Genomic DNA, 24,773 nt, shown 5'->3' with positions numbered 1-24,773 from the left:
GTTGGTTAAGCCAAAGAATTTTGATTTCAGCTCAGGGTTGTGAGATGGAGCCTGGATAGGACTCCACGCTCAGCTGGGAATCTGCTTGAGAGTTTCTTTCTCTCCCTCTTTGCCTGTCCCTCCCTCATTCGTGCATGTATATGCACATTCTCCTTCTCTCTCTCTCTCTCTCTCTCTCTAACTAAAGTCTTAAATTTTTTGGTTTTATTTTATTTTATAGATTTATTTATTTATTTTAGAAAGTGAGAGTACGGGGCGAGGGGCAGAGGGAGAGTGAGAGTCTCAAGCAGACTCCACATTCAGCACAGAGCCGGATGCTAGGCTGGATCATATGACCCTGAGATCATGACCTGAGCCAAAATCAAGAATCAGATGCTTAACTGACTAAGCCAACCAGGTGCCCCCAAGTAGCCTTGGTTTTAAAACCTATCTCTGTTACTTTGTAGTTTCTTGTTCTTGTGCAAATAGCTTAAATTCTCTATAGATCAGTTCTTCACTTGTAAAATTGGGATAGCAAAATAACTTACTTCATATAGATTTATAAAAATTAAATTAATATTTATCAATTACACTAGCATCTAGCACAAACTAAGCACTATATAATGTTTCAGAAAGAGAAATACATTATAAGAGGGGATTGTTTACTATCCTGATAAGACTATAGGAATTATTCACATGAGGGCTTTCACTAGAAACCTTGACAACCTAAAATTGACTCTGCTGTGGAGTATAGAATTTGTCCAATTACTTAGTAAAAAAGCAGAAGAATGGCAGTTTGTTCTTGTTTTTAAGAAAACTGACCAAGAAGCCTGGGTTGATTTTGTTGAATCATTTCAAAAGATAGCTTGTTAACTGTAAAATATCCTTCAAAACAATGGCATATTTATAATTTTAGCTCAAATCTCCTTTGCAAAAATGCCCATTGCCATGTGTTACGGGTTTTTTTTTTATATAGCTTCTTTTTAAATTTTAATTTGTTTCTGCTGCTACTAAATGCAGCAGCCCATGTATTCAAGTCACTAGGTAGTTCCCATCTTGTACTCTGAAGAGTCTCTATCTTTCTTGTCACAAACTAATAATTATTCTTGAAAACCAAACATGTCCTCCTACTTGAGTAAGCTCTTCTGGGAATTAGAAAGAAAGACATGACTTTCCAATTTTCCAAGTGAACAGAACATTTCCCACACTTTTGGTCAAAATAAGATGCTAAGAAGTAGTTTAGTGTACAGCATGGTTAAAGACACAACATGTGGAGGGAGACTACATGGATTCTACTTCTGACACTTGTGTTCTTGGACGGATACCTTAACAACTCTGTGCCTATGGAAATGCAGATAAGAACACCTGCTCCATTGGTTCTTGCAAGGATTAAATGAGTTACACTGTAAAGTGTTTAGAGTATTACGAGCAATAATAAGACATCAATAAATGAAAACTATAATAATCATTATTAGTGCTTTTAATTAGATGTTTCATTGTGCTAGTTAATGTTATTTTGGTCACTCACTCCTAATTTCCTATTTCAATAATTTATTGTGCTGTTTTATGAATTTTTGGTTCTATGATAGAAACTAGAAGTGTTAAGAGACATCTAATTTTATGTATCTAAACAAACTATTTTTCTACAATGATACCCTCTCTCAAAAGATTTTTGCCATGATATTATTTTTGCTTTTCCAGATGTAGTTACTCCAAATGGCTTGAGTGTTAAGAAATTTTCGGCAGTACATGAGTTTCAAAATCTACATGCCATGTACAAGGCCAGGATCCAAGATTTTGTTCGAGGTCATTTCTACGGGTATGCTTTTCTTTATTTAAAAAAGAAATAGTGTGTGTTTTGGGGACCTATGGCATAGAGAAAACAAGACTGTTATAGTAAATGTTTGTCTTTCCCAGCTCTCTTTGAACTTTAACAGAATTCATTTGTACATTTTGTTGCTGTTGCCTTATTTCATTTGAAACTGTTTTGTTTTGTTTTAGTCATCTGGACTTTGATCTTGAAAAGACTTTGTTCCTTTTCATTGCTGGGAGATATGAGTTTTCAAACAAAGGTGCTGACATCTTCCTAGAAGCCTTATCCAGGCTTAATTTTCTGCTGAGGGTAAGAATGCTCTAGTAATGCCACATGATACTTTTATAGGAGGACTTTCTTCTGTGGGAAGTAAAGAACTTTCTGGCTTCTTAAGAACTTTCCAAGAGATATGTGGTTGTGAACACTTACAATGTCAACCTTATTTTAAAAATGGCTCTAGTCTTTCAATTTACAGGTTGGGATCACCACGTTGTTCATTTGTTTATCTGCCTATGTTATCAGGTATTTTAAAAAGAGAACCACAAGATTATTGTGATATATTTTAATATGACATTACAACATTCCTTCCCCTGTCCCAAGAGTTAACCAGTTGAAAGATAAATATGAAAAAGTCAAGCAAATGGAGAACAAAATTTGATGTCTTTAAAACTGATAAAGACTTTAATGGAAGATGTGGCTTGGTATATGGCACCAATAGGCTTCCGGATATTGGACCTTACTATTAGACCTAGCTATCTCACCATATTGCTGTCCTCCTTCAACCAAAGAAGGCCTTCAGAGGAACCTGTGCCATCTAGCTGGCAACCAAACAATTTCTCTCCGTACATCAGGGCAGTCATACACAAACTATTCCTCTCCCTACTCATCAGCCATACCCCCTCCCTAAGATTAAGAGCCTTCAACTATGAGACCAGGAGATATCCCACCACATGGAAACAAGGAGGGGAAAGGAGGTTCCTACTTTCATGCAGATTCAGTTTTTGCTCAGGAAGGTGGGACTTAATATAGCTTCCCAATTAAGCCAGCAGTAAAACCTGTGCCAATAGAAGCAACTATACAAAATGGTACCATGTAATAGCTAGTGATTAAAATTATTGACTTATATTCTAATCCTATCATGTAGATATAGAATAAATAACAATAAGCTACGGGAGACCAGTGTAGAATTTCAATCTTACTGAGATACCAAGACAATTTAAACTTTCCTGAGCTCATACTCTTCTCCAGTTAATATTTTTCCTTGGACATAAATTTATTTTTGCCTTAGAGCAGATATCGCACCAAGTATACTAAAAGATTCACTGATACCACTTACTAAGGAAATAATACATTAATAAAAATCAAACTCTAAAATAGGACTGAAGACCACATAGATTATTCTAGAATAGGCTACAATAATCTTATTCCATTATTTCCTGGTATGTATCTATTCAACAAGCTTTATAGATGGACTCAAAGTTATGTCAAACATATATCATGTTTAGGGACATGATTAATCAATTTATCTATACATTTATTAAATAGTCACTTTATTTTTAAATATGAAAAAAAGCCAATTGCTATTCTAGACATCAACGATAATTACTATACTTGGAGAAAGTATTCTCTTTCATATAGTACATTTATTCTTTCATAGCACATTGACTTCTCTTGAAGAGTTTCCTATTCTATGACTTCCATAGATTTTTAAAATAGAACGTAATTAATAGACTCTTGAAGGGGCCACAGAGTATGTGGTGCCCACACTTTGGAGATAGTCATTTCCAGACTACATTCATATGAACATTCATATGTTCATTCATATGTTCACGGTTTTAAGTAAGTTTATGCTTCCATTCTCACGACTGGATATATCATTTCCTTCTGAGACATACTAGGGAAGGGGGAAAGCAAACAGAGTATAGAATCAAAAAACACCAGTTTTAATCCCAACTTTACCAATAATCTGTTGTAGGAACTTAGACAATTGATACCCTCATGCCTCTCTTTCAGTTAGTAAGATGAAAAGAGAGCCATCTATTGTGCACAGTTATTGTGAGGATGGGGTTAAGTTATGCATTTAAAGCATCCAGCACAGTGCCTGCCACACCAGAAGTGCTGAGCACATTTTCCTTTGCTTGTTCCTGGACTTTAAGACTAAAAAACCAAAATGTAGCATTATGATAAGACATGTAACAGGAAAGTTTAAATACTCTTTTTGTGCAAATCAAAGTGAATAAAAACTAGAAAAAATAGAATGAAATAAAGCCAAACTCCCATTAATTTTCCAATATGAAATTTTAAAGACAGCTCAGATTGATGTGACTTTTTTAACCACAGAAAAGCACTATGATATCACTAGCCATTGTTATATATTTTAGCTGCTTAATGAAAATATTTTATGTCTGAATTTTCAAATTGTTAACCAGCAGTTCTCGACTGAAAGCCAGATTTAAATTTCTGAGTAAGCTTCAGGAAAGTGGGTTTAATGTCTCTAAATCATAAATAAGTATTCCTTTTATTTAAAGATGATTTAAAACACTATATACTTTTTAAAGTTTAAAGTCTATCTGTTGACGTTTTCTTTTATCTTTGGTAGTTGACTTGTTATGTTTCCTAATTCCTCATTAGATGCATAAAAGTGACGTCACGGTAGTGGTATTTTTCATTATGCCTGCCAAGACAAATAATTTCAACGTGGAAACACTGAAAGGCCAGGCAGTGCGGAAACAGCTATGGTAATCTCATGTTTTGTGAATGTTCTCAAGCAATAAGTGTAAAGAGATTTTTTTGACATGCATAATTTCTGATATATCTCCTTGAACTGTTTTATTCCTTATGATGATTATAGCACAAGGAGTGCTGGACAGCCTTACAATGATTATAGCACAAGACACTTAAGTGTCTGCCTTCAGCTCAGCTCATGATCCTGGGGTTCTGGGATTGACATCCTGCTTAGCAGATGGTCTGCTTCTCCCTCTCCCTCTGATCTACTCCCCGTTCCTGCTCTCTCTCTCTCTTTCACAAACGAATAAGTAAAAAAAAAAAAAATAAGTAAAGATTATTAAGCGCAAATGATACTTGTTTCTCTTCTTATAGGCTACTATGTTAGATTATGTAGTGCCTATCAAACTGTGTTACTATAAAAACTTTGGAATGAGCCACCATGGACGGATAAAGCCTCTGCAGCAATCTTTAATGATGGGTTGAATTTTTAAAATTTTATTGTGAAAAAAAATTTTTAATGTGAAAATTTTAATGTGAAATTCACATTAAAATGTTTTAATGTGAATTCCACAATAAGGAGATTTGTATAATGACTCCCTACATGCCCATAGCCCAGATTCTACAATTATCAATGAATTACCCATCTTGTTACACCTATACTTCCATCCACTCCCCCGCCCTGCTGTCCACACTTGCCCTAATTTCATCAAGTCAAAAAATGTCAAGCTCTGTGGGCTGCTCAGGGTGTTCTGGTGCCTCAGCTCTGGAGATTTTAACTCAAGCTAAACTGGCAACTAGGAAACACAGTAGAGGAGGTTCTACAAAAGAGGTCTGTAATTTCAAAGAATATAACGACAAAACATCAGCATGGCCACGGCAAACAAAGATTTTGAATTGGGACCCTATTTAAATTAAAAATCTTTCAATTCATACAGGGACATTGCACATTCTGTAAAGGAAAAATTTGGAAAGAAACTCTATGATGCATTGTTAAGGTAGGTGCTGAGAGTACTTAACACTTCAAATATTATAGGGTTCCCCTATTCAAATTTAACAACTTAAATGCTATAATGTATTTCTTTTAATCCAGATGTAAAGGAATGAGTAGCCTTTGAATATGTATTATATCACGTGAACAGATCTTGTTTTATCCGTCATCTGACAAATTCTTAAGATAGGTTGTACAAATGAGAACATATTCACATGTGCAAATAGGTTCTAATTCAATGGAACTCTCATTAAGGGTTAATATATTAATGCGAAACTGAGGAAGATTTCATGAGTTTTTTAAGTCAAAATATATGTTGACTTTATATATTAAATACACTTACTTATATATTAAATTAAAATATTTAGTAACATTAAATAATGTTAATTAACCTATATTTACTTAATGAATAATAAACATTTAAATATGTAATAAAATAAATGAAATATAGATGTATAAAATCTAATCAAATCTAACTAAAATGTATTACAAAATAATGATTATATATAAAATATATAGATTATGTTATAATATGAAGAGAAAGCTCTGTTGTCCTGACTGACGATGGCAGGCATGCATCATTTCCTTTTACCAGTTATGTCACTTAAAGATCTTTATGTCACATAAAGAAAGATAGTTATGTCCACTTTAGAACATAGTACTCAAGGGTAGGCAAAATATAGTGAGATTCTCCTTCTGATGGTTAACGCTAATACTTTAAAAATGAATTTTAATTTTCATTGATGCTATTGAAATTGCTTTTTTATCAAACTTCTTCATGTTTTAGGAATTTGTCTATGAGCTTCATCAGGAAATCATGTTTGCTTTATAATTATTTTTAAAGTGTTCAGAACGCTGTCTGACACATACGTGGCATTAAATTAGTGCCAGTTATTTTTATTTTATGATGAACATTGTTTTCCCCACAGAGGAGAAATTCCTGACATGAACAATATTCTGGATCGAGATGATGTAACAATTATGAAAAGAGCCATCTTTTCAACTCAGGTAACAAAGAGTGCCCATCCCTTCCCAAGGTTGTTCAAATCTATTTAGATCAATATTTTAATTTACTGGAATGAGCCAGCTTGGAAAATGTATAAACCTGAGAACTAGAGAAGTCATTCTTATGCATTCACCTAAATGATAACTTTGCTTTATTTTCTTTTATGAGTGCTTCTCAGGGCTCCTTTAAAAAATGTCATGGAACTTATCTTGTATCCACTTTAAAAATTTCTATTTTTAGAAAGAAACCAATATATCTTTTTGAAAAACTGTGTATATTGCAATGGCAACAAAATTGTCCCTAAAATTTTCAAAAAGCATGGCATTTTGAGTCATGATAGAGAAAAGGTGAATATCTCTCGGTTGAGCGGACATTACAAAAATGCAAGATAGGCATGTGCCGACATCTTGTCATAACAGTGAGGCAGCAGGTGCCGTCAGAGGACAGCCTTGCTAGAAGGATCCAGGAGAGGAGTTCATCTTAAGATTTCAGGCACATTCATTCCAAACAAGTCCTAAAAGTAGTCAAGAAGTGTAGGCCTTTCTTATAGTGGCTGCAGGTGAGAAACAAAAGTATCATGTGTTCACAATATCTGAAGAAAGTTCTTCAACCTATTATCCTTCTCTGGAACCCACGCAAAACTTAGTCATCATCATTAGTGTCATCCCACAGGATGGAAGGCATAAAGACTGGTTGACATGTTGCCAATGACCTACTGTTGACATTAGTCACACTTATTAATTCTTTTCACCATTGACATTTTCTTTCCTCTATGACTTCAGCGACAGTCTTTGCCTCCAGTGACCACTCACAACATGATTGATGACTCCACTGATCCCATCCTCAGCACCATTAGACGGATTGGACTTTTCAACAGCCGCTCAGACAGAGTCAAGGTAGAACTAATTGTTTACAGAGGGCACTTCAGAAGGATATAGAATATACTTCTTCAGAGCTTATTAGAAGCTTCCTAGGTTTGTTTTGACACCTATCAAATGATATTTCCAAAAAAAAAAATAATTCTGTTTCCTGTCTTGGGTAATTAAAGTATAATGATTGTTTTAGTATCATTCTCAACATTGTACAATATTGCCGGTAAAAATAGGGAAATTGCCTAATTTTTAATGATATGAATATATTCTAAGAATTACTTTAATTAGTGAATCTCTGAGATGAATATGAATTTTCTTCTTTTTTCCTGATAAAGTTCAACTTTAAGGGAATACTATGAGAAGCCTCCAGTTTCAGAGAATGTGGCTAATGATATTTTTATGGAATTTTCTACAGGCCAATTCATTGTTTGGATGCTTGAGTTTGTAAATGATTAAGCACAGTGTGAATTGTGTGAATAAGACCTGGTTTCTGCCACTGTGGAGCTTAGCCTCTGTGATGTGTCCTGAGGGTGTACTGGGTTCCAGGCACAGTGCTAGGTGTGGGACATAAAAGGGACATGTGAACAGACAGTTGCTTATCTCTACTCCATTCCATTCACCAGTATTCCAGATCACATTGTCATAAGAGTTTACCAATCTTTTCAAAGGTCCCACTTTTTCTTCTTTCTTTCACCTTTAGCAGTTGACCTGAGAATTCAATGAGTTATAAACCTTCAGTGACCCTCAAATAAAGATTTTGGCCTATTCTTACTTCTTTTCACTTAGGTTCTGAGGATTGCTCTGGGATCTCATTCCCTCTGACATTCTTGGGAAACTTACCTTTTTAACCCTCCCTTATACAGCAGGTTTACTAGCTCCTTCCCTTGCTGTCTACAAATATTTCTTAAATTTTCTCGCATTAAAAAGCAAACAAACTTTGCCTTAACCTGGTCTTCTCTTGATTTTTAAAAATGTTTTGGTATTTTCTATTCTTCTCTGCAAAATTTCTTGGAACAATAGTCTACTTGTAAATTCATCCCTCACCTTTCATTCACTCCTTGATATAGCTGTGAATGCATGTGGTAGAGGGAGACAAGTTATGGACCTCCTGTTACAGGAAGGTGAGAGATGATAAGGGGCCCTTACAAAGGCCATGTCAGAAGTGTTGGAGAGGATGGAATAATGGGAGAGGTGGTTACATATAGAAAAGATCAAACTTAGTGACCAATGCTCATTGGGAGGGGAAAAAGAGGGAGAAGGCAAGGATCATAGCCTCCTGGCTTCTGTATTTAGTCAACACTTTCTAAAAACTAAGGAATGATTTTATCAGAAGTTGGCTTGAGGACTGCATCATGAATTGACTTTAGTGTTTGTAGATTGAGTTTGAGTTATGTGTGAGCTACTCAAGTTGAGATGTTTCATAGGTACTTAGAAAATATAGGGCAGGGATCCCTGGGTGGCTCAGCGGTTTAGCTCCTGCCTTCGGCCCAGGGCATGATCTTGGAGTCCCAGGATTGAGTCCCACGTCGGGCATGGAGCCTGCTTCTCCCTCTGCCTGTGTCTCTGCCTCTCTCTCTCATGAATAAATAAATAAAATATTAAAAAAAAAAAAGAAAACATAGGGCAATCATGAAGGGAGCTATATCAGTGCAGGGGCAACAGGGGATACCTGCCATGCTGGAAGACCAGGCTGAATGAGCAGAGAAAAGTGTTGACCCAAGAAAACCTCAAGATTGAAGAGGAGATTAGAGGAGGAAAAGTCGAGAAAAAAAAGAGCAAGAATTAGAAGAGAAAAACATCTCAGAAATCAAGGCAGGAGAAATTTTCATGGTAGTAGATAGTAGCAGCTCATAGTTCAGAATTAAATGATACAAGCTGTGTACAAGATGTCCCATGCAATGCTATCCCATCCATTTAAAATATATTCTCCACACACGCATGCATGTGTACACAGACACACACATATGTGTGTATATTTCCCTGTGTCATAGAATTATGGGTGACTTTTATTTACTCATTTGCATTTCTGCATTTCCAAAATTTTTACCCCTAGCACACATCCAATGATAGGCAATAGGCTACAAATTTTTCCTTGGAAATCCAGAGATGTATCTCCCAAGAGTGCTCCATCCTTACATTTTTCAGCATGATTGGATCTGCAGACACTTACCTCACGTCTGTGTATCAGCACTAACTTGACCTCATTCTCACGTAGTTTAGACCAGTCCTTCTCCATTTTTTTTTCTCTTGGAACAGAAATAGTGGTGGAAAGAAAGCCTATTATTTTCTTGTAGCTTTTTGTTTTACAGAACTTTGCATGTCACACTTGCATTTAAATCTGCAGCTCTTCCCTGAGGACCTGTCTGGTGTCTGGCATGTAATCTGTACAATAAATATAGATGGAATAGGGGGCATGGAGCCATACCTGTGGTTCATGCTTTCTTTGCTCTTGGGAAGATTGAGCCTGGAAGGTCCCTTGAAATTGGGAGCTCTAAACAAAGTATGCTTTGCTGATCTATGTGTTTTTTGTTTGTTTGTGTTTTAAAGTATGGTAACAGTGAAGCAATTTCTCAGGAATGGACAAGTACATTATTTCCTAAGTATGTTAAATACTTCATCCCTCTGTGTCTTTGCTGGTGTTACTCTCCCTTTCTGAAGTGCCTTATCTCAGCCATTCTAACAGCTCCTTTGGGATCTGACCTAGAAGTCATCTCCTCCTTGTGTTGGTCCATAACATGCATCCATCTACTCCAAGCAGAACAATTGCTTTCTTATCTGCATTCTCAAGATGCTTTATATCTACTGCAAATATAGGAATCATCGCTCCAGATTATTTGCATTTTTAAAATATGTATGTCTATCCCTCCAGTGAGACTGTGAGTTTTTGAGGCAGTGAATGTGTTTCATACAAATTTTCTCAGTTTTGGGGCAGCCCCGGTGGCTCAGCGGTTTAGTGCCGCCTTTGACCCAGGGCATGATCCTGGAGACCTGGGATCGGGTCCTGCGTCGGGCTCTCCGCATGGAGCCTGCTTCTCCCTCTGCTTGTGTCTCTGCCTCTCTGCCTCTCTGCCTCTCTCTCTCTCTGTGTCTTTCATGAATAAATACAATATTTTTAAAAAAAATAAATTTTCTCAGTTTTCATCCTCTGAGAAGCAGACACCAAGACAGGATTAGATGTGAAAACACTTAATCAGCGAAAATGCCTGTGAAGGATAGAGATTGAAAACAAAAGCAGGCAGGGAGAAGTAGTCAAACACCTTGGAAAGAGGCGAGGAAAGATGAGGAGGAAAGGCCCACAGACTGCAACCCAGTTCTAAACACCTCTCAACCTTTATTTTCCAAAAGGAAAGTCAAATATCATTAACAAAAACTAGAATTAATAAAAATTAACAAATAAATGAAAAATATACACACGTAGCAGCACTGTGTAGTGACTCATAAAGAGAAAAAGCAGACTACTAATGTGACTGGTCAGTTAGGGGAAGGAAACACACAAACACACACACACACACACACACACACAGAGGCACATGTACCCCTGTGCCCACCAAAAAAAAAAAAAAAAAAAAATTTCAACAGTACAATCTATAGCTAACACAGATTCAGAATTATTTTCCAGTACTTCCTTTCTTAATACAAAAGATATCCGTGTGTGTGTGCATGTGTTGTGGTTTACTGTTGACTTACTTTGAATATATTAACATTACCACATTTATCATTTCCCTGTACCTGAACTTTTCCTTTATGTTTTACTTTCATGTGTTTCATTCACCTACCAGTTTCAGGTTGATAGGCAGATGGGTACCTTATTCTATGAGCAACTGAATGCAATAATTTTAATAGGGATTCCTATTAGTAGGAGTAGAGATTTTCCAAACAACAGTTGCCCATTAAAAGAGTCATTGGTTATGCAGAAATGAGTTAGCACAGTATCCATCTCTGCCAGGTCCATAGGCTAGGGCAGCTGCTGTAGCTGCTCCAGAGGGGAGGCAGTTGAGGCTGTCAATCAAGATTCTTTGTCTGGCTTTTGATCTCTGACACTTAATCAATTTGCAAATTGACTTAATGTACCTCAACCTTCTCATCTGTAAAATGGTGGTAAAATAGGCCCCCACTCCCAGCATTGTGGTGAGGCTTAAATAAATAATAGATGCTGCAGTTAGTGCAGACCATGGGGACATGGTATGTGGCACATAATATATGTTACCTTTTATTTGTACTTAGCCCGGCACATACAATGGGTACTCTATAACTTTTAGAAGAGAGGTGTAAACAGAGTTTGATGGAAGTAGAAAATGAAGGATTTATCTCTGCCTAGAGACGTGATAATATTTTATAAAAGGGATGACACATTAGCTAGATCTTGACTGACAAGTGGGGGTTTATCATTAAGATAACAGTTCATCATGTAGAGAGAGTAGGCAGGAGAAGTGGATAAAAAGGCACAGAGATATAAAAGCACATGGCTTGGGATCCCTGGGTGGCGCAGCGGTTTAGCGCCTGCCTTTGGCCCAGGGCGTGATCCTGGAGACCCGGGATCGAGTCCCACGTCGGGCTCCTGATGCATGGAGCCTGCTTCTCCCTCTGCCTATGTCTCTGCCTCTCTCTCTCTCTCTGTATGACTATCATAAATAAATAAAAATTTAAAAAAAAAGTCTAAAAAAAAAGCACATGGCTTCTGTAGAGTGAATGGAGAAGGAAGTTTGTCTCATACAAATCATGTTTATATGGACAAACTCATGAATATTTTGAGATTTTCATTGGTTATTATCACAAACACACAAAAAATAAAAGAATAGCTCCTGCGGGGGCACCTGGGTAGCTCAGTCAGTTATCTGACTGCTTTCAGCTCAGGTCACGATCCTGGGGTTCTGGGATGGAGCCCTGCATTGGGCTCTCTGCTCAGCAGGAAGTCTGCTTCACCCTTTCCCCCTTTCCCTTCCTCCCACTTGTGTGATCTCTCTCTCTTAAATAAAATTTACATATTTACGTTGCATATTTACAGAACTCTATGGAGTCGTTCTCTCAGAGTGGATTGACAAGTTCTTTATATGAATCTCAGAGTGGATTGACAAATTCTCTATTTATTTGATTCAGGAAACATTGCAAATAATTTTGAGCTTGAATTTACCATCAATTCTGCCTCAGCAGTGTGCATAGTGAGAAAAACCTACAGTGCAGATTCCAGGTCCTGATCCTGTGCCAGCACTCTGTGAAAGTAAATTAACTTCCTGGGATCTTAATAGCCTCACAGGATAAATGTAATTAGACTACATTTTGGCTTTTATTTGTTTTTTCCCTACTGATCTGGGGCCTGCTGTGAGCCAGGTGCTCTGTTGGGGGCTCTGGTACACAGGATCTCATTTAATCCTCCCCATAGCCTTGGGATGACCTCTAACATCTCCTCCGCCCTAGGCCTCTGTAATCGCTGTCCAGGGCCCAGAGCAGCTGCTTTCGTATTTTAGTTATGCTGTCATTCTGCTTGGCTGGAAACAAAAACGAATGAGCCATGGTATTTTCATGTTCCAAAAATGGGCTTTGGAGAGTACAAATTTTCCCAGGCTTGGAAATGCCAAAGTAGGCACAATGAGTTTTGAATCCCTGTTTGCTGATACTTGCCAGTACTATGGGCTGTGGATTTGATGATTGCCTAACACAGTATCTGTGTCTTTGTCTCTTTTCCTCATGCAGTACTTTGCCCATGATAGGAACTCAAATCATATTTTATGGAGGAAACTATTTGATCTATTTTAACTTTGTAATTTGTGAATCTTGTGTTTGTTTTTTTAAAATTTATTTTTTATTGGTGTTCAATTTGCCAACATATAGAATAATACCCAGTGCTCATCCCATCAAGTGCCCCCCTCAGTGCCCGTCACCCAGTCACCCCCACCCACCGGCAGGATACAAAATCAATGCCCAGAAGTCAGTGGCATTTCTATACACTAACAATGACACTGAAGAAAGAGAAATTAAGGAGTCAATCCCATTTACAATTGCACCCAAAAGCATAAGATACCTAGGAATAAACCTCACCAAAGAGGTAAAGGATCTATACCCTAAAAACTATAGAACACTTCTGAAAGAAATTGAGAAAGACACAAAGAGATTTAAATATATTCCATGCTCATGGATTGGAAGAATTAATATTGTGAAAATGTCAATGCCCAGGGCAATTTACACGTTTAATGCAATCCCTATCAAAATACCATGGACTTTCTTCAGAGAGTTGGAACAAATAATCTTAAGATTTGTGTGGAGTCAGAAAAGACCCCGAATAGCCAGGGGAATTTTAAAAAAGAAAACCATAGCTGGGGGCATCACAATGCCAGATTTCAGGTTGTACTACAAAGCTGCGGTCATCAAGACAGTGTGGTACTGGCACAAAAACAGACACTTAGATCAGTGGAACAGAATAGAGAACCCAGAAGTGGACCCTCAACTTTATGGTCAACTAATATTCAATAAAGGAGGAAAGACTATCCATTGGAAGAAAGACAGTCTCTTCAATAAATGGTGCTGGGAAAATTGGACATCCACATGCAGAAGAATGAAACTAGACCACTCTCTTTCACCATCCACAAAGATAAACTCAAAATGGATGAAAGATCTAAATGTGAGACAAGATTCCATCAAAATCTTAGAGGAGAACACAGGCAACACCCTTTTTGAACTCGGCCACAGTAACTTCTTGCAAGATACATCCACGAAGGCAAAAGAAACAAAAGCAAAAATGAACTATTGGGACTTCATCAAGATAAGAAGCTTTTGCACAGCAAAGGATACAGTCAACAAGACTCAAAGACAACCTACAGAATGGGAGAAGAGATTTGCAAATGACGTATCAGATAAAGGGCTAGTATCCAAGATCTATGAATCTTGTGTTTGAATGAACTATCATTTTTAGGTACTAGTTTTGGATATTTTATCATTTTATTTCTTAAGTTTAACCTAGCTCCCATTTGTGGATCTCCTGAGATACAACTTATTTATAATGTTTATAATTTATTTCTAAAATTAGAGAAATGAGAATGTTACAATGTTGCTAGAATTAAATGAAGTAATATGTGAGAAAGTTATTTTTAAAATATTAAAGTATCATCCAACTGTTATCATTGTTGTTATATATCCAAATTAGGGCTTTTCTTGAAAGTAATCTCTATGGGGATGCCTGGGTGGCTTAGTTGGTTAAGCATCTCCCTTTGGCTCAGGTCATGATCCCAGAGTCCTGGGATAGAGCCCTACATCATGCTACCTCCTTAGTGGGGAGTCTGCTTCTCCCTCTCCCTCTATGTTCTCTCTCCCTCTCTCTCAAATAAATAAATAAAATCCTAAAACAATAACAACAAAAGCACAAAGCAATCTCTTTCGAAAAATAGACACTTATTCTTTGATTATATTATATATTATGTATGTGTGTATGTATATTATGTATATATACAATATAAATAAGATATATTTATATGTGTATATTATATGTAGTACACATAATATATATAATATAAATATATAATATATATCATACATTATGCATGTATATGATGTATATGAGGTATATGAGGTATATGTATACAATATAAGTACTATATGTTATATATAGTATATATATTATATATATCATATACATGTATATATAATCCCAATGCTTCTAAATCAGATTTTATTTTTAATAACTACTTAACTATGGGGGGAGGCTGACAAATTACCTAATAATGGTTCAAGAAAAACTTTAATAAATAGGAGAAAAGCAGAATTTTTTTCCTCCAGGTGACCAGTTAAGTAGCTGTTCTAGTCACAGCCTTCCAACATAACCATTCTTTCTCTTTCATTCTCATCTCTACCTTTGCATAACATTACAGGGAGTGGAGTCTCAGTACAGGTTCATACCAGCACACAAGAGCCAATCACTACATTTTCAGAAATTTGTGAACCAGTTTTTAAAGTAGCTATTTTAAAAAAATTATACCTACTTAAAAATATGAATCAATCATATTAAAATGAAAAGTAATGCTCAAAACTCATCACATCCTCATCGTTTACTACATTTTACAATTATCCATGCATTTGAAGTTATTTTACCCACATGGTGGAAGTATTCTATAATGGTGTGCTACTGCCTTTCTCATTTCCAGTTCAGTGACATCACATTGGTAGCTTGAAAGTAGCCATAGTGGGAGTATCTAGAGAGTGAAAGTAGGCAATTATATTTTTATCAATTGTCTAGACTTAAGAAGGCAACAGAGAAATATTAACAATGCAGATTTAACCTTCAAAGGATTGTGTCTAGAATCAATACACAAAATTGTGAGTGGCATGAAAATTTGACGAAATATTTTTCCAGGATTCAAAAGCTAATATCCGACTCAGGAAAGAAGCCACTCATGTCACTGATGAAGTTCTGACGTATATCTCTGAATGGGTCAACCCTCACATCATAATTACATTCTGTCCTCGGGTGAAACCAGAAGTTGGTTCTGAATACAAGATTTTATCTAGCAAAAGTCAACAAAAGCATTTGGAAACAGTTAACTATCAAGAATTTATAATAAGGAGTACATTACATATATTTTAATAGACTCTCTTCTTTAGAGAAGTTTTAGGTTCACAACAAAGTTGAGCAGAAAGTACAGAGAGTTCCCACAAATCCCCACTGTCACACATATACAGCCTCTTCCACTATCCATATATCACACCACAATGTATATTTGTTACAGTTCATGAACCTACATTGACACATTATTATCCACCAGGATTCATAGTTACATTAAGTTATACTCTTGGTGTTTTACCTTCTTTGACTTTGATAAATGTGTAATGATATGGATCCATCATTACAAAATCATACAGAATAGTTTCACTCCCTTAAAATTCTTCCATGCTCTACTTCTTCATCCCTGCCTCTATCTGAACACTGATCTTTTTAATGTCTCCATAGTTCTGCCTTTTCCAGAATACCATATAGTTGGAATCATACAATATGTGGCCTTTCAGATTGGCCTTTTTCACTTGGCAATGTCCATTTAATTTTTTTCCATGTCTTTTCATGGCCTGATAGCTCATTTCTTTATAGAATTGAATAATATTCCATTGTCTGGACAGTTTATTTATTTACTCACCTGTTAGAGGTTATCTTGATTGCTTCCGAGTTTTATCAATTATGAATAAAGCTGATGCAAATGTCTGTGTGCAAGTTTTTTTGTGTAGGTTTTTTTGTATACATTTTTTAATATTTGGAAATTGTATGGTACACATTCTTTATATCAATAAAATGTATTGTAAATTTACGTACCAATATATACTTAAATTTGGCTTTCCATTCTTAAACATTTACCAGAACACCACTGCTTAAAGGTCATAGTAAAAAAATCCTTTGGCTTTTACTATGAATAAAATGGGAACCCACTGAAAGATCTTGAGCAGAGGAGTGGCTGGCATTTTTAAAGGTTCACTCTAATTGTATTGAGTAGAGACTTTGGTAGAGTAGAAGCAAGGAGCTAGGTTAGGAGGTAATTACCTCCAGGTGAGAGAGGATGGTAAGAGAGGAGGTGATTACTTCCAGGTTCAAAAGCGAAGGGTGAAGACTTCTAGTCTGATCCAATCTAGATGAGATTCGTAGTACATCTCTGTCCCTTAGATCTATTTCCCTGGGCTAACTTGTGTCAGAGGCAATGGAGGGCAGGCTTTACCTAGCTCCCCTCTTTCCTGCTCCGGGTAGGAGCAAATTGAGAAATAAGACAGCAGTCCGCCATTAGGAAGCAAAATAAAACCCTTACTATTGGGATGCCCAGTTGGCTCAGTTGGTAGAGCATGTGATCCTTGATATCAGGATGGTAAGTGTGAGACCCATGTTGAATGTAGAGATTACCTAAGAATAAAATCTTTATAAAAAATACCTTTATTGTCAAAACAATTTGGGTTGAAGGATATATTTTAGCTTGAGAACAAAAATGGGCATATTAACTACCTTTCCTCTGATCTAGGCCTTGGAACATGAGAGAAAGTTCACAGAGTGAATACTTACACAGAATGGAAAGAGAGGAAAAAGCACCCAAGCTTATTTCTTTTTCTTTTTTCTCTTCTCTCCCTGAATCTAAAACACACGGATTCTACAGTATCAAATACCGAACTATAGGAGATTTTTGGCTTTGATTTCTTTTCTTTTTTTTTTTTCTCATTAGAATTTTCCTTTTTTAGGTGATTTTGCACCCAGAATTTCTATCTTCCACCAGCCCATTATTACCCATGGATTATGAAGAGTTTGTCCGAGGTTGTCATCTTGGAGTATTTCCATCATACTATGAACCGTGGGGTTATACTCCAGGTATGTGGCACATATAGATTGCGGAATATTTAAAATTTTATTAATCTATTATTTTTTGCACCTGGATATAATATTCAAAGCTGATACGTAATTTCCGCTAAGGTTAAATGATTGTATTACAAAGAAAAAGAATGTGTTGTAAACATTACATGTTATTGAGTCATCTCTACCAGGCCCAACTAGTAATATTAAGGACAGATTGAGTACAAGCAGGTTTAATATGAGAAATGATGTCCTGCAAAAGTGTTCTTTCAAACTTATTTTGGAAATGTTTCCTTTTGAATTAATGGATGCATTTAATTTTTAATAGGCAGCACATTCAGTTAGTTAAAGAAACAAATAGTATAAGACGGTATACAATGAAAGGCCTTCCTCACACCCTTGTCATTCAAGAAACAGGTGCTTTTATATGCCAGTTTGGTGGCAGGTATTATGACCAGTGATATCATTCCATTCAGATCGTCCACCTCTTCATCTGCCTTTTTTTTTTCTCCTGAATGGTCAATTCTCAAATGCACTACCTATTTTTCTTTTTTGTCTCCTAATAGCACTGTTGTCATTAGTATCAAGAGCAATCAATTTGTATTTGTACTGAAATGGCTAATGAAAAAGGAAACAAATAATACAAAGAAATGCCAATGGAAAGAATACAATACTGACTTTTCCAACTCATGTTAGTAGTCAGAGATTTTCCTTTTTGTTTAAATATAATTTCAGCTGAGTGAAGTAAGTCAGTCGGAGAAGGACAAACATTATATGTTCTCATTCATTTGGGGAATATAAATAATAGTGAAACGGAATAGAAGGGAAGGGAGAAGAAATGTGTGGGAAATATCAGAAAGGGAGACAGAACGTAAAGACTGCTAAGTCTGGGAAACGAACTAGGGGTGGTAGAAGGGGAAGAGGGCGGGGGGTGGGAGTGAATGGGTGACGGGCACTGGGGGTTATTCTGTATGTTAGTAAATTGAACACCAATAAAAAATAAATTAAAAAAATAAATATAAATATACTTTCATTTATAATGTTAAAAGAAAAGGTTCGGAAAAATTTGTATGCATAATTAATAAATTTTGCTTTCTGATTTCAATGTCATCATTGCCCAGCTAAGGGGTGGCAGCAGTCAACGTTAGGGAGATCATGGTTGAATTAAAGAAGAGGATGAATTTTTCTAATCTTTGTATTTTGAGCCCAGAATTTCAATATAGAATTTTAAATTCTATAGAAATAGGATCTTTACATAGGGAGCAACATGAAATCTCTGCATCCTTCGACATAAAGGTCCTATTCTATCATTCTAGGTTCCACCAAGTATAATTTGCCAGCAGCTATAAAAATACTAAAACTTTTGGGGAAAATAGATAAAGGATTATCTCCTCTTAAAACATGACATAAGAAAAACTGTTGAACTAACTCTTCCAACTATCTCTTTTGTAGTCCTAAAAATTGTTACGGGTATCAGTTATCATACTTATAAAGATGGTGTCTTTTTCCTTATGAAATACCTACATATTATCTTAAATTGTTTATAATAGAGTATCTTTCTTTTAAGATACATAAAATGTACCCATTTCACTGATGAACTTAGCATTTTGTTATTGACTTTTGTTCCTATTATTTCTAGTAAGTAACATAACATTATCAAGGAAGTTTCAAAAATAGAGAAGCACAAAACCAAAGCCTGAGTGACTGAGGGATGTGGGGAATCAATTATGTCGGGGAAAGAGAATGTTCTATAATTTACAGCAGATTTTCCACCAAACGTCATTTTTATAGGACAAAGATAGACTTAGCCCAAAATGAATAAGGAGATACATCTAGCGTTTTAAGATAAAGACCAGCAAAAGTGTTATAAAAGGTAAGTAGATGGAAAAAGAAGTTTGAGAGTGAGTCATTCTCTGTTTTGAATTAGTCACAGGAAGTTGGCCACTCCTCACCAAACCTGTAGTTACAGAAATAACAAGACCTCTGGTGGTATAAATTTAGTATTGGTATATTAGGTAATTCTAACTTTTTAAAGAATAACTTATTTGATACTAAGTTTAACATACTCCAGAAAGTATTCATTTAAGTCTGCTTTTTTTTTTTTTTACAAAATCCAATGAATAGAAGTACTTATTCCATTAAAATCATTCAATGAACATTTGCAGAGATTATGGGTATCTAGCATTTCATTACATGTCTGTTAATGAGTATTTGATAAAAATAAGGTTCTATGAACTTCCGTGGAATTGTAGGCAAGATTCTTTATACATATATGTATAATAATTTTTCTGGGGAAGAGCTTCAGGTTTTCATTAGATTCTCAGATGGGTCGAGAATCCCTGTCCCATTTTCTCCTCCACCACCCTCTCCAAAAATTAGGAAACCACATCTCTCTAGAGATTGACCACCAGGCAATACTTGCAGAGCAGAAGAAAAAGCTACTGTCTAAATTGCAGTACTTCTTGATTAGTGGGGAAATCTTTTTTTTTTTTTTTTTTGGCCCATCCCCATTAGCTAACCAAGATTTTTTTCATTTGTTTTTACTGAAGTTCGATTTTCCAAAATATAGTATAACACCCAGTGCTCGTTCCATCAAGTGCCCTCCTCAGTGCCTGTCACTAAGTTACCCTTACCCTCCCCCCCACACCTCTCCTTCCACAACTCTTTGTTCATTTCCCAGAGTTGAGTCTCTCATGGTTTGTCTCCCTCTCTAATTTTTCCCACTCATATCCCCTCCTTTCCCTTATAATCCCTTTCATTATTTCTTATATTCCCTGTATGAGTGAAACCATATGATGATTGTGCTTCTCCGATTGACTTACTTCACTCAGCATAATACCCTCCAGTTCCATCCACATCGAAGCCGAAGCAAATGGTGGGTATTCATTGTTTCTAATAGCTGATTAATATTCCACCACATCTTCTTTATCCATTCATCTGTTGAAGGATATCGTGGCTCCTTCCTCAGTTTGGCTATTGTGGACATTGCTGCTATGAACATTGGGGCTCAGGTGTCCCAGCATTTCACTACATCTGTAACTTTGGGGTAAATAACCAGCAGTGCAATTTCTGGGTCATAGGGTAGCTCTATTTTTAACTTTTTGAGGAACCTTCACACTGTTTTCCAGAGTTAGCCAACCAAGATTAATTCCATAATCAAATATAAATTCCTTGTTAAAAATGCAGATATCCTTGTAGAGGTAATACTTCTTTTTTAAAAAAGTATCCACTATTTTATAAAAATATTTTATTAAAACAGGTGTTGACTAGAGGGTGAGTGAAGACTGAAGAGGGCATGAGTACAATGGACAATTAGAGAAGTGGAGGGATTTGTGGCAAGGGAAACTAATATGATGGGAGGAGTTGCTCATGTCCAACACCCACAAACTCGTCACATACTTAGAGACACAGCTTAGAATGGAGCACAGAGAAAAACCAGCTGGAATGAAAGAGGTGGTATAGAGTAGCAGTATCAAACAGGAGCCCTGGAGCTGGGCACCAGGCTTTAAGTTCCAATTCTACACCATTCCCTGGCTTTGTGATATTGGGCAAATTATTTAAACTCTCTGTGCTTCAATTTCTTCATTTGTAAGATGGGGATAATGACACTTCACATGATTGTTGAGGAGATTAAATGAGTTAATACATGTAAAGGACTTCATACTGTGCCTGGTACATAATAAACATCGCTAGTACTAGGCTGGCATAAGAGGATACAGGAGCTGGCCTAAAGCCAAGTCTTTGTCTCTTTTCCCCTGGCAGCTGAATGCACTGTGATGGGTATCCCCAGTGTGACAACCAACCTTTCCGGCTTTGGCTGTTTCATGCAGGAGCATGTGGCTGATCCTACTGCTTACGGTGAGGTTTTTCATCATTCGCCCAACTCAAGAAGTGACCTCTAACCAAACAAAGCACAGAGTCTTTACCGAGCCTAACCCTAAAGCTATCCTGATGATTAAAGTAATGTTTGCACTGATTATTTTATTAAAAGTAGATTTAATTATGTATTTCATAGAAAAGCTAAAAATTCTATTAATATTAAATATATTGATGTTCCAATAACTGTGACCTTAGAGTACATAGGCTGGTCAGCATCATTATTTTAAAGGCCTGTGCCAAGGTAGCAAAATTCACTTAAATTGTTTAAGACTGCAGAAGAATTTGCCTACAACCCTACCCTCTCTGTGTCCGTGTTGCCTAGCAGCAAGAAAAACAAGATGGGATGGATTGTTGGCCTATATATGCCGATTTCCTGGTCTTCTATGGCCTCCTTGTCACGGTTCTTTTCTCTCAGTCTAGAGCTGTGGTTCTCAGCTGCGGCTGTGTGGTGGGCCTGGGGATCCTGAAAATCATTGATTCCCAGCTTTCACCCCAGAGATTCTGGTAGTGAGCAGTCCCAGGGAAAATCACTGACCCAGGGTATCCCTCTACTGCCAAGTTTTTTTCAACAAGATTCATTGTGTTGGCTTTGTGTTGGTGACAGTTATAAAACATTAGAAGGAGATCACAGAAGAAAGACAGCCATGGAAGGGAAAAGATAACACAGAGGCAATAGGGGAGTCAGGGAGTGGATAATGCCTGTGTGGGTGGTCTATGATGGAACCTAAGGAATGGGAGAAGAAGCATTCTAAGGTTAACCCTATGTTGACCTGGGCTTTGGTTTTTGTGCTGCTCAGGTATTTACATTGTTGATAGGCGGTTCCGCTCTCCGGATGATTCCTGCAATCAGCTGACTCAGTTTCTGTATGGATTTTGCAAACAGTCACGCCGCCAAAGAATTATTCAGAGAAACCGAACTGAGAGGCTCTCCGATCTTCTGGATTGGAGATATTTGGGCAGAGTAAGTTAAGTTCGGGATCAAGAGAACCACTTTGAAAATCCCACCAGACTGGGGCACCTGGGTGGCTCAGATGGTTGGGCATCTGATGGTTGGTCTCAGCTCAGGTTGATCTTGGGGTCGTGAGTTTAAACCCTGCCTTGGGATCTGTGGAGCCTACTTAAAAATAAAGCAAAAGAAAAGGAAAATCCCACTGGACTATAAAAATATAGATTCTAGTTATCAGCTGCAAAGTCAATTCAGTATCATAATTGTTGAAATCTCAAGTGATGTTTTCATGTACTTTTTTACTTAATATGAGCTTGCAAAATCCTAACCCCACACCTACATATTTATTAGTTTGAGTTTATAACAGCAAATCTATCGGGATCTAACTGTAATCTTACCAGTTATTTTATTGTCAGCATTTAACTTGACATATTTCATGTATTGGTTCATGAGTAAGAGGAAAACATCTACAGAAACATATCTACTTTGTTTGACTCTACCTGATAATGTGACTATATGCCTTAAGTACAATAGGAGCGGGAATAATAATCTTTTTCAAATGATAAGTACAGGAAATATCTCCTTTCAATTATTTTTTTTCTCTCCTTTCAATTATGCCATAGGTTTGTAAATACCCAGATGACATATATTATAGCACTGGATGATTTAATAAAAAATAAATTTAAAAAAAATTAAAAAAAAATAAATTGATTTTGTCTTGACATCACGTATGTGCTCAGATACCACTAAACCCTCTCTGACACATGATAGATGCTGCCTTTTGCCGAGTTTCTACACATACTAATGCCACTGCTCCTCAAAACCTGGGTGATTAATTGTACTGTCTATGTTTTACAGTGAAAGCAGAATGATAAGGCTTTCAGAAGTTTTGTTTCTTGGGCACCTGGGTGGCTCAGTGGTTGAGCATCTGCCTTTGGCTCAGGTCGTGATCCTGGGGTCCTGGGATCAAGTCCTGCATCAGGCTCTCCTTATAGAGAGCCTGCTTCTCCCTTTGCCTATATCTCCGCCTCTCTCTGTGTCTCTTATGAGTAAATAAATAAAATCTTAAAAAAGAAAGAAATTTTGTTTCTTATCTAAGGTCTCAAACAGGACTTAGGTACAGTTTGTGTGATTTTTCAGGCCCCACCTCTGCCCTGTGTCATGCTGCTTCTCTGTAGCATGAAGCCAATATTTTCAGTCCCCTCAGCACTCGATTCAGAGTTTTCAGTAAGGCCAGTATGGCTTTTCCCTCCAACTTTTTGTAGCATTTCTTTCCTTATTCACTGGAAAATAATAAAACTGTAAACTATCATTTTTTCTGATTCTTAAATTTAGCGTTACTAGGTTCTGTCATTTTAAAACTATTGTTTTATAACTTGGAGAAGAAGATTTTATATAATAACTTCGTTCTTAAGTTATATAATTTTTTTAACCTGTGAATTGGGTTTTCTATCACAGTATTATCAGCATGCCAGGTACCTGACACTAAGCAGAGCTTTTCCAGATGAATTCCATATGGAGGCTCCATCACCACCAACGGTAAGCATTTTATGTATTGTGTATTTCTTTTGAAATCTAAATTTTGGGGCACCTGGGTGGCTCAGTGGTTGAGTGTGTGCCTTTGGCTCAGGTCGTGATCCTGGGGTCTTGGGATCAAGTTCCTCATCAGGCTCCCCACAGGGAGTCTACTTCTCCCTCTGCCTATGTCTCTGCCTTTCTCTCTGTGTGTCTTTCATGAATTGATAAATAAAATCTTTAAAAAAAAGAAAGGAAGAAAGCTAATTTTTTTATGTATCACAAGTCCTGCCAATACCTTTTAATTTAGAAGTAGTTAAGGACGCAAACTATTTTTTCATAATGTTGCCATAAAGCAAAGAATAGAGGAATTGACAAATCAGATGAATTCAAAGCCCTCAATTTAGAGTTAGCCTTATGCAGAGAATGAGCAGGCCATCAGCTAATTCATGTCATTAGAGAAGTACTTCCACACTGAAACTCTCCCTGCCTTAGTGCTTAAAACCGCTGTGTTAGACACCCATTCTTTCTGGAGTTATTGAAAAGTGAACTGGCTTGCTTTAACAGCAGGTGAATTTGCTATCCAAGGAAATATCGGGTGACTACTTGGCAAGAGTAACATAGAGTTAATTCAGGAACCATGGGATGAATTGAACTAGAAGAGTATTTATGGACCAGTCAGCAGTGCCCACCAGGGAGTCTTCTTCTGAAGCTCTCTTAGATATTTATATTCATGAGATGAGCA

At 36.7% G+C, this 24,773-nt stretch overlaps 1 protein-coding gene across 1 annotated transcript in view; it reads left to right on the top strand.

Annotated features, from left to right (window-relative positions):
• GYS2 (glycogen synthase 2) overlaps positions 1 to 24,773 on the top strand; it is a 49,751-nt gene that overhangs the window by 22,315 nt on the left and 2,663 nt on the right. Inside the window, exons 6-15 of the mRNA XM_038576155.1 lie at positions 1,681 to 1,798; positions 1,981 to 2,101; positions 4,424 to 4,530; positions 5,455 to 5,514; positions 6,437 to 6,515; positions 7,296 to 7,409; positions 17,580 to 17,706; positions 21,451 to 21,546; positions 22,365 to 22,528; positions 23,972 to 24,052. Of these exons, the coding sequence (XP_038432083.1) occupies positions 1,681 to 1,798; positions 1,981 to 2,101; positions 4,424 to 4,530; positions 5,455 to 5,514; positions 6,437 to 6,515; positions 7,296 to 7,409; positions 17,580 to 17,706; positions 21,451 to 21,546; positions 22,365 to 22,528; positions 23,972 to 24,052 (1,067 nt within the window). The remainder of the gene's footprint in view (positions 1 to 1,680; positions 1,799 to 1,980; positions 2,102 to 4,423; positions 4,531 to 5,454; positions 5,515 to 6,436; positions 6,516 to 7,295; positions 7,410 to 17,579; positions 17,707 to 21,450; positions 21,547 to 22,364; positions 22,529 to 23,971; positions 24,053 to 24,773) is intronic.

The sequence above is a fragment of the Canis lupus genome, chromosome 27 (genome assembly GCF_011100685.1).
Source record: "Canis lupus familiaris isolate Mischka breed German Shepherd chromosome 27, alternate assembly UU_Cfam_GSD_1.0, whole genome shotgun sequence".
Taxonomy (NCBI): Eukaryota; Metazoa; Chordata; class Mammalia; order Carnivora; family Canidae; genus Canis; species Canis lupus.
Note: the sequence above shows the minus strand (reverse complement) of the source record. Positions and strands in the feature narration are given on the sequence as shown.